General features: G+C 48.9%; 1 protein-coding gene across 2 annotated transcripts in view; it reads left to right on the top strand.

Annotated features, from left to right (window-relative positions):
- EHD4 (EH domain containing 4) overlaps window positions 1-10786 on the top strand; it is a 76240-nt gene that overhangs the window by 45992 nt on the left and 19462 nt on the right. For both annotated transcript variants that reach the window (XR_002728151.3, XM_023198356.3), the window contains exon 4: window positions 8240-8652. Coding sequence is in view for 1 of the 2 variants with exons in the window: in XM_023198356.3 (XP_023054124.1) it covers window positions 8240-8652 (413 nt within the window). In the remaining variant the exon portion in view is untranslated. The remainder of the gene's footprint in view (window positions 1-8239; window positions 8653-10786) is intronic.

Genomic DNA, 10786 nt, shown 5'->3' with positions numbered 1-10786 from the left:
CCTTCCTTCCTTCCTTCCTTCCTTCCTTCCTTCCTTCCTTCCTTCCTCTCTTTCTCTCTCTCTCTCTCTCTCTTTTTTAATATAGACAGGGCCTCACTCGTCCAGGTTGGTCTTGAACTCCTGGGCTCAAGTGATCCTCTTGCCTTGGCCTCCCAAAGTGCTGGGATTACAGGTCTGAGCCACTACGCCTGGCCACAGACACACATCTTCTTTAAAACTCGTAATTAGAAACTTGGCTCTGAAAATAAATTTAAGCATTATTTTTATCTTGTTCTATTAAAAATAGACTGCCAAATTTGACCTGAGCCAGGGAGCAACTGTTCTAACCCCTTATACCATTTCCTGGTGGTTCTTTCTCCGGCCAGGATGGAGGACCACAGTTTCCACAGGGGCTGTGACGGGAAGCCCTTGATTGGTAGAAGGGGCTCCTTCCTTCCTGCCCCCTCCCTCTGTTCCCAGAACATGGAGCCGGGAATGCCAATCTGGGATCTTCCGCAGGACAGATTCTTTCTCCTAGTTCCCCAAGCTGTGCAGCTTTTGGGTCCTTTGGCAAAGAAAGAAACTATATTTTGAAACAACAGGACTGATTACATTTCTTTTTTGTTCCATACTAATACAGTTTTCACTGGAAGGTCTTAAATAATTGAAATTTCTATTAATTGCATGAATAAGTGTTGAATATATACTGAGCAGTGTGGGATGGTTCTATGGTTATGTTGAGTCCTGCGCCCACAACACACACTCGTACGTGCAAACACCCACAGGTCCAGATCGGTCCATGCCCCAGGCCGTGTTGCACTGTGCCTAGCTGAAACCAATTCTCACTCCTGATCTGTCACCATGAGAGGCTCTCGTCACTTTGGCCAGAAATCAGGATGCAGGTTAGCCGCTTTGAGTGGTTCTTAAGGCCGATTTCCTCTAAAGCTTTAAGACTTCTACTTTAGCTTCGTTCATCTCCATATACAGCCAGCTTAGGTATGTAGCCCCTTGATGAACAGATTTCAACTTCCTGGTCCGTTCGGCAGTTTGTGGAGATGTGTATCTTTAAACAAGTTTAGCAGCCTTGGGTTTTTTCTCTCATTTCTTCCTATTTACTTTTGCTTTTTAAGTCAATTTTGTAGAAGTATAACATATGATTAAATGCACCTTTCTTTTTTGAGATGGAGTCTCTCTCTGTCACCCAGGCTGGAGTACAGTGGTACAGTCCCGGCTCACTGCAACTTTCACCTCCTGGGTTCAAGCAATTCTCCTGCCTCAGCCTCCCGAGTAGCTGGGATTACAGGTACCCACCAAAAATTAGCCTGGCTAATTTCTGTATTTTTAGTAGAGACAGGGTTTCACCAAGTTGGCCAGGCTGATCTCAAACTCCTGACCTCAGGCAGACCACCCGCCCTAGCCTCCCAAAATGCTGGGATTACAGGCATGAAAAATGCATCTATTTTATCTAATTGTACAGTTTGGTGAATTGGACACATTTGCATACTCATGTGACCATGGCCATCATCAAGTTATAGAAACTTTCCGTCACCCTGAGACGCTCCCTGTTTGTCCGTTCCACTCACCAGCTGGACTCCCGTCACAGGCAGCCACTGCCTGCTTTCTGTCACTGTGGTTTAGCTTTGCCTGTTTTAAAATCTCATAGGAATGGAATCCCCCAGAAAGCACTCTCTTGTGTCTGTCTTCTTTCACTCAGCATAATGTGTCTGAGATTCAGCCATGCAGTTCATTCAGCAGTTCATTCCTCTTCACGGCTGAGTGGTATTCCACTGAATAGTTGTGCCACAGTGCATCCATCCCATCCCGTTGAGGGACATGGACATTGGGATCACTTCCAGTTTGGAGCTTATAGAAGTGTGTCCCTCGGTGACTGTTCCAGCCACGTCCTGGACACTCCATAATTACTCACCAATCCATTTTTTACTTTTGTCTCTGAAGTGTCTTGTAAAATTCCAAGATGTTCAGTGTACTCTCAATGTCCAGAGACATGTGTTCCAAAAGATTGTTTAAAGCCAGTATTGGGAATTTTGAACAGATTTTTTCACAGAAAACATTCAGTCCTCTCAGAAGCATTGACTCAGAAGCTGACCTTCTCCTAGTCAGCACTGTTCTGGGCTGTGACCAGCAGGTAAGAAGGCCTACCCTTATGGCTCACAGCCCAGCAGGGTTGTAGGACTCCTGTAGGAGCCCAGAAGAGCAGGGGCCGCTTCTCAGAGGACACAGAGCTTGGTCTTAAACGCTGAGTCCGAGCTGTTGTGTCTCTACCCAGCACTGAACACCAGGTGGATGCATCTGTGAACTGGGCTGTCTGTAAGAACTGAACAATGCACGTCCAAACCAAACACAGTCCACTCAGAATTTTAAAAACACTATATAGGCCAGGCACGGTGGCTCACACCTGTAATCCCACCCCTTTGGGAGGCCGAGGCAGGAGGATCACCGAGCCCAGGAGTTTGAGACCAGCCTGGGCAACATAGTGAGACCCATCTCTATAAAAAATTGTTTTAAAAATTAGCCAGGCATGGTGATGCACACCTGTAATCCCAGCTACTCGGGAGGCTGAGGCAGGAGAATGGCGTGAACCCAGGAAGTGGAGCTTATATTGAGCTGAGATTGTGCCACTGCACTCCAGCCTGGGCAACAGTGCATGACTCCGTCTCAAAAAAAAAAAAAACAAAAAACTGCTATGCAGACCAAACAAAACAGCAGCTGAGCACCACATTCAGTCTGAGGCCTGTTGGTTTTCAACCTTGTTCTAAGTGATCGCTTCCTTCACAGGCCTAGTTAGCACAGCATAGCTAACCTCCAGTGTTCCTGGGAACCTAGCCACCCTCTAATAGAACCTTTGGAAACATTCATTATTCTCATCCTTCTGGGTACAAACGTGTGCCCTGCTTTATTCCAGCCAGCATGGGTATGTACACGACTTTCCTGAGCTGGGGAGTGTCTGTGATTAAAATCATAGATTCAATTGAGGAGCAAGCTGGAATCTTTAAGACCTGCTGGTAGAAAAGGAAGGCCACTGGGCTTCTGTGAGTCTGCTGCTCCGCTGACCGCAGATGAGCAGTGTTTTTGTTCCCTTGGTGTCTTCTGTTATCTACTTCTGAGCACTGATTCTCTCACTTGTCTCAAGCATTGGTGCACTGTCGCCTTCACCCTAAATAATTTTATTTCCTTCTATAACCGCAGACTGTGCTTCTCCCACAAGTATTTCTTGCATCCCCACTGTGTGCCAGGCAGTGGATACAACGATTTTTAAAATAACCAGCAGATAGCATTTTGGTCCGCTTTCTAGGTGCCAAGGTGATTCTAAATGCTTCACTTATATTAACTCTGCAGCTCCTGAGGCCTGTGGATGCTATTATCCGTCCTAGCGTAGCCCTAAGACACTATTGTTACAGATGAGGGAATGAGGCACAGAGAGGTGAAGTAACCTCCCCAAAGTCACAGAACTAGTAAGTGATGGAGCCAGGAAGGTCCCAGGCAGTCTGGGTCCAAGGCCCACGTTGTCCACCACTATCTTATGCGACCGTGATGAAGACATGGTTCCTATGGTTAGAGAATATATAATCCAATGAGAGAGACCAGCCCATCCCTCTGATTTTAATACCCTGTGTCAAGTGGTGCCATAGGCAGCACAGGCAAGGGAAGTCAGGATGGGGAGCAGTTGAGGAAACCAGAGTAACCACAGCTCACATTTGCTGAAAGTTAACAAAGTCTCAACGCCATGAAAGCATTTCTCACGTAATCACTTAACAACTCGATCTTACAGGTGAAAAAATCTGGAGCTTAAAGTTACGTAATGTCTAACTTAATCAAAGTTGGCCCAGATATTTTGAAGAATGACTAGGATTTGGGCTGGATCTCTAGGCCCGGTCTAGGGCATAGAGGAAGGGTTCACCAGGGCCAGGGCCCAGCATGGGCAAAAGCAGGGAGCTTGGGTGAGTTTTAAAATCCGTCTTCAAATAAGCGTGTTTCAATTCTGCATTTCCTGGACCTGTGATGCACCACCTAAACATCTGTTGGTCACTTTTTGGAATAAAAGGAAATAATACTCCTTTAAATGTATTTGATTTGTTTTGTTGCTTGCCAACCAACAGGAACATAAACCTATCTGTACAATTTCCCCACCCTGGTATTGAGTCTAGACAGTAATCCTCAAACTGCACCACGCATTGCAGTCGTCTGGGGAGCTTCTAAGTGCAGATCGCCAGGCTCAGCCCCAGGGGTTCTGATTCAGTGGTTCTGGGGAGGGGCCTAGGAGTCTACATTTTAGGAAAGCCCCTTATTTCATTCCAATACAGGAGCAGGCTTTGAGGATCAGTGGTCACTAGGTCCTTCTGAATGACTGTTTTCCTTTAGCAGGCAGACTAAATGATATGTTGGGAGTTAGATCTGCTGGGATTTTTGGGTAGCTAGGTCTTTGGTGCCTGAGTCCTTCACGATGCAAGAATCAAGCAGACCTATTCAGCCTTAGGAGGAGGGAGACTCTGACACGTGCTACACCACAGATGGATCTCGAGGACCTTATGCTGAGTGGAAGAAGCCAGGCGCCAAAGGACACTTCCAGGAAGTACAAAAGGACACTTCCAGGAAGTCAGATTCATAGAGACAAAAAGTAGAATGGTGGTCGCCAGGGCTGGAGAGAGGAAGGGAGAATTTGTGCTTGATGGGTTCAGCGTTTCGGTTGGGGAAGGTGAAAGAGTTCTGGAGCTGGGTGGTGGTGATGGTTGTACAACAATGTGACTTATTTAATCCCACTGTGCATTACACTTAACATGCTTACAGTGGCAAAATCATCCTAACTTTGTAGGGGGAGGTGGTAAGCAGACCAATCTCTCCCAGCTTTGATCATTCCTTGCTCTCTTTTGGACACGGTGATTTCTACTCCTTTGATTGTGTTGCCTGATGTGTGACGGGCAGTCCTCTTACACCTGCTCGGGGACAGAACAAACACAGCTCTGCCTACCTGTACTTCTCGAACTGTATTAAGCTCTCATTGTTGCTTTAACACAAGAAAATATGGATATACACCTGTTCCTGCAGACATGAGTATTGGCATCACTTATAGTAAACTTAAATCTGGCAACTCTGTTCCTAATAACTTTTGATTTCACTATAGCATTGAAATGGAATCTTTTTTAAAAATACTTAAATTAACTGTTAGGAACTCCAGTTTAAGTTAAAGTTTAAACACAAGTGTTGCAATCAAAGCTAACCATTAACCCAGGCGGCCCTGAGAGGAAGAGAGACTGCATCTGCACGGCTGAGTTGGCACGAGCACGGCTGGGTTGGCGCGAGCACGGCTAGTGACAGCTGTGTTTCAGTTTGGGCGGCAGGTTTCTTGCGGAACTGACAGTAAGAGGTATTCCGAAATCTTAAATGGGGGTGAGGGGAGGATTGTTTACCAACTGTGGTTCTTTCTTTCTTTGTGTGTGTGTGTGTGTGTGTGTGTGAGAGACAGGGTCCCACTCTGTCACCCAGGCTGGAGTGCAGTGGTGTGTCCATGGCTCACTGCCTCAAACTCCTGGCCTCAAGTGGTCTTCCTGCCTCAGCCTCCCAAGTAGCTGAGCCCACATGCATACGCCACCACGCCCAGTTAATTTGTTTTTATTTTTTGTAGAGACAGGGTCTCACCATATCGCCAGGTGGTTTCAAACTCCTAGCCTCAAACAATCCTCCCGCCTCTCCCTCCCAGAGTACTGGGATTACAGGCATTAGCCACCGCGCCCAGCCCTATCATCGCTTTCAATAGCAAACCAAAGAAGCTGATTCTAACTAATTTAAGCAGGAAAGAAAATGTTTTGGAGAAGTTTTCACAGGATTAATGGGAAAGTTGGAGAATTAGGCTTAGAAAAGAGGAAGCCGCCACCACCGTGAATAAATTCTTATTTTCACTGTGTCTTCGCGTCATTTCCCTAAGGTTCAGCACTCCTCTCTGGTGGAAGGAGGTGAATGTCTAGCTCTAGATCACATGCCTGTGCCCCAGCTTGCTGAGGAATGGGGCGAGGGACTCTCTGCCACACTTTCAGCCTCCACAGCCCGTAAAGGATACCCCCCGAGCCAACAGGAAGGGTATTCAGCAAAAGCAACTCACGTTCGCTCCATGGGCACCCTGGACACAGCATTTTCTTTGATTTGTTTCTGAACCTTCAGACTCCCCAGCTGGTCACTAGGAAGACCACGTGGGTGAGTGGTCAGGTCATATGGTGAATCGGTCATCTCCTGGAAAAGCAAGTCCCCATGCAGGTCCCTCTATGGGTGGCTCCAAAGCATCTTCCCGGCACCCAGCGAACAGCCAGTTCATTCATCCTCTGAGGACCTACAGTCCTGTGGGCTGGGGCTGTCTGTGACACGTTTGTCTCAAATGACGGTAGCACTTTGTGTTACCCTAGGGGGCAATTTGTTCTGGCCTTTCGGGACAGAACTCAGAGTGAAACCTTGACTCTACATCTTTGCATACTATGTGTGACCCTGTCAGTAGGTTTTTGATTTTCCTCTGACCTAAACTGGCTGCTGACAGCAATGAAAATAAACTGGCCCACATTCCGAGAACGGCCTTTGTCTTCCTCATCCGCAAGGAGTCAGGGAGTGCGCAGTGAGACAGAACAGAGAAATGAAAAGCGTGAACTGGAGGCATCCACGCGTGTGGCGGCATAAACACCACACTCCGAACAGCGGCCTCCTAGTGGGGGAAGGACTCGGGGAGGGGTGCACGGGGGCTTCAGCATTACCGAGTGTCTTGTTTTCTTTATGAAAAATGGACCTGAATCCAGTTTGCTCGTTCAGCTATTCCTCTAACACCTATTCTTCAAATGCATGGAAACCTCAGTCCACAGACCCTCCTTATTTTCACCTAATAGATTGTTCCCCTCAGATACTTCCTCCTCTGCCTTAGATCCACACCTTCTCCACCCCCACGGCCAACCAGGGTCTCACAATCGCTGTTGACGTTTTTGTATTTGTGCTATAGTCTGTATCCATGGGTGGTTGAGTAATTTGTATTTTAACATTTTACGTGAATGTTACCATGCCGTACATATCCTTTTGAAGCTCAATTTTAACTCTTGTTCTTTTCTGGAGATTTGCCTGTGTTGACAAGTGAAGATCTAGTCCCGTCTCACCACTGTATGGTATTTTGTTATCTGAAGAAACTAGACTTGGTTTTAAAACATATCTGAAATAGCAAGCAAAGCAAAGTGTCAACTTTTGTTAAAATTATGTGGCAGGTACATCAGCATTCATTATATGACTTATAGATATTGATGTATGTTTGAAAGTTTTCAAAATCTAACAGAAGAGGGGAGTTTTCAAAATCTAACAGCCCCTAGCATGGGGGTCGGGCAAGGTGACATCTCAGCACTAGCTGGGCTGGACTGAGACTCTGCTTCTGCAACTGGTGAGACTGAGACGAAAAGTCAACTTTGTGGGCTTGGCCTCCTCTTGTTTGCTTTTCGTGGGAATCTGCCTCCCTGGGGAAAGGCCCGAGAGCCTTGACCTTGGGCTGAAGAGTGTTTACGCAGCTGCATGATTTGTGGAGCTGGCCAGAACAGGCTGAACAGAATTTGCTGTGGGCCTGGCCATTTTAAAAAAAGAAATTGGCAAGAGACCATTTTACACAATGACTGTGAGATGTAATATTTTTAAAATACTTATAGTATACCTGAGCTAAAAATAGTCCAAAGATAAATATTCAATCACAACACCTGCTGGGCCAACCTTTGACCTCCTCAGCACTCTACAAACTTGGGTTAATTGAAGGTGAAGGCTCTTCTGTTATGCTTACGGGATACCCCATGGGACGCCAGGTGGCCCCTGGTTCTCTTTCTTCTCTATCTGGGCTTTCAGAAGTGAGACTTTTCAGAAGTAGGATCTTTTGAGCCATGGCCTGTGTTTTTACAAAACCACTGATCAATTTTGCCATCAAGCAAAAGGTCTGTATTAGGTGAAATAAAACACTCATGAGGACCAAATGAAATTGCAGATACGGAAGTCAGCAATTTCCAAAGTGACCATGAGCCCCATTCTATTTCCCCCTCCTCCTATGGAAGGGCTCCCCAGGTCCTTCCCGCCCAGATTCATCCAGACCATGATTTTCAAGTCACCAGGCCTCCACTGCCTCCAGGTTGAGACAGGGCTGTCTCCCTGGCAGCTGCTGGAGAGCGAGACTGTTCCTGAGCCCTCCCAGGAAACATGTCTCCTGCAGCAGTGGCCACACTGATGTGTCCTTCTCTCCACCCAGGCTATGACTTCTGCCAGGTCCTGCAGTGGTTTGCCGAGAGGGTGGACAGGATCATCCTGCTCTTTGACGCTCACAAGCTGGACATCTCAGATGAATTCTCAGAGGCCATCAAGGCCTTCCGGGGCCAGGACGACAAGATCCGTGTAGTGCTAAACAAGGCCGACCAAGTGGACACGCAGCAGCTGATGCGGGTCTACGGGGCCCTCATGTGGTCCCTGGGCAAGGTCATCAACACGCCAGAGGTGCTGCGCGTCTACATTGGCTCCTTCTGGGCGCAGCCCCTGCAGAACACAGACAACCGCCGGCTCTTTGAGGCCGAGGCCCAGGACCTCTTCAGAGACATCCAGAGCCTCCCCCAGAAGGCAGCGGTGCGCAAACTCAATGACCTCATCAAGCGAGCGAGGCTGGCCAAGGTAAGCCAGGAGACGCCCTGCACAGAGGCCAGGGGCTGGGACTCTGCTCTCTCCTCTCCAAAGGCAAGGTGTGTGGGAGGAGGCTCCGTTCCAGAAGGCTTAAGGAATGAACACGCCCTAGGTTAAGAATACAGCCTCGCCGGGCGCGGTGGCTCAAGCCTGTAATCCCAGCACTTCGGGAGGCCGAGATGGGCGGATCTCGAGGTCAGGAGATCGAGACCATCTGGGCTAATACGGTGAAACCCCGTCTCTACTAAAAAATACAAAAAACTAGCCGGGCGAGGTGGCAGGTGCCTGTAGTCCCAGCTACTCGGGAGGCTGAGGCAGGAGAATGGCGTGAACCCGGGAGGCGGAGCTTGCAGTGAGCTGAGATCAGGCCACTGCACTCCAGCCTGGGCGACAGAGCGAGACTCCGTCTCAAAAAAAGAAAAAAAAAATACAGCCTCAAGGTCAGGTGGCCCTGCCGACACCCTGGCTCCTGGCTCTGCATTCCTGGGCAGATGACTAACGCTGTTCTCCAATCTGTACCATGGAGCTAATAAGAGCACTTCACAAGGCGCTTATAAGGACTTGGGGTGACAGTTTGTCAGTGTGACAGAGCACTTGGCATAGTGCCTGGTGCACAGGGAGGGGGTCAGTCAGTGTACCCGCTACATGGTAGCTGTTAGGATGTCAGGACGATAGGAATATAACCAGCCAAACCTGAGAGAGGTGGCACTGGTGAGACCAATGGGATGCTGAGAGGCCACTGCTAGTCCCCATGCACCAAAGGCCAGTGTTACCACCTGGATCCAGGGGAGCCCTGGGGAGAAGGGTGGCTCAGCCTTACCCTTGGAGTGTGCTGGTTTTGGGTCACAGCCCATCCTCATTCTGGGCTGCGGGCTGTGAGCCTGCATGCCTGGGCTCCTGGCTCCCCTGCCTCATAGCTGAGCCTTTCAGCAGCCCCGGCAGTGTGTGCCCAGTGGGGCAGTGAGAGGCGACCTGCTGACATCCCTTAAGTGGCAGAGTCAATTCATGTCTCCAAAGAGAGAAAAGCATATCCCTCCTCCAAGAGAAAATATAGAGAAAAAAAAACAGCTCTTTAAAAAATATGTGCATGTTCCATAAAATCATTGTCCTCTAATGCTGGAAGTGCCCTTAGAGTTTTTTTTTTTTTTTTTTTTTTGGAGAAAGAGTCTCACTCTTTCCCCCGGGCTGGAGTGCAGTGGCGTGATCTCGGCTCACTGCAACCTCTGCCTCCCGGGTTCACGCCATTCTCCTGCCTCAGCCTCCCAAGTAGCTGGGAGTACAGGTGCCCGCCACCACGCGCAACTAATTTTTTGTATTTTAGTAGACACAGGGTTTCACCCTGTTAGCCAGGATGATCTCGATCTCCTGACCTCGTGATCCACCTGCCTCGGCCTCCCAAAGTGCTGGGATTACAGGTGTGAGCCACTGCGCCCAGTTAGTCCTAGTGAAACTCAAACCTGGCTGATCATCAGAAGCAACATACGTTCCCAGGCCCTGCCCCAGAGCTTCGGATGTAGGGGTGTGGGTGCATACGTGGCCATGTGTGCAGATGCATGTGTGTAAACGTGTGTGTGTGTGGAAAGCTCCCTAGGTGATTGGCTATGTGCCAGTTGTGGTGCGGACACTGCCACGAGTGCTCTGGGGAGGGTGGCTACATGCCTGGCCAGGAGGCAGGGAGGGCTTCCCTGATGGTGACAACCGAGATGGGGACAAGCCTTCCTCCTCCTTGCTGCTCATTAGCAGCCTGTCCTCGTGCCGCTGTGCTCACAGGGCAGCCTCTCGCCTGGGTGAAAACGAACACCTCCCTGGCTGCTGCTGCCCCTCACATAGGACCTCAATGTCCTGTGTCCCTCTCTGTCACCTGTGTCACAGTGCGTGTGCACGCATTCCTCCCATATGGCTCAGCTAACCTGCCGCGGCGTGGTGCTTGTGTGAGTCACCCTTCTTTATCCATTCTTCCTGGTCCAGGTGGCTTCCTTTCCAGAACTATAAGCCATTTGTGTTCCAGTTCTGCAAGGCAGTTGTGCTAACTAGTTTGTAAATCCACTTACGTGCAGTTCCCCGAAATGATTTCTCCCTCGCCCGTGTCCTGGACCTAATGCTTGGTAGCAGGGAGGCTGTTTTT

This window comes from Piliocolobus tephrosceles, chromosome 6, assembly GCF_002776525.5.
Source record: "Piliocolobus tephrosceles isolate RC106 chromosome 6, ASM277652v3, whole genome shotgun sequence".
Classification (NCBI taxonomy): domain Eukaryota; kingdom Metazoa; phylum Chordata; class Mammalia; order Primates; family Cercopithecidae; genus Piliocolobus; species Piliocolobus tephrosceles.
This window is presented reverse-complemented; position numbering and strand designations above follow the sequence as displayed.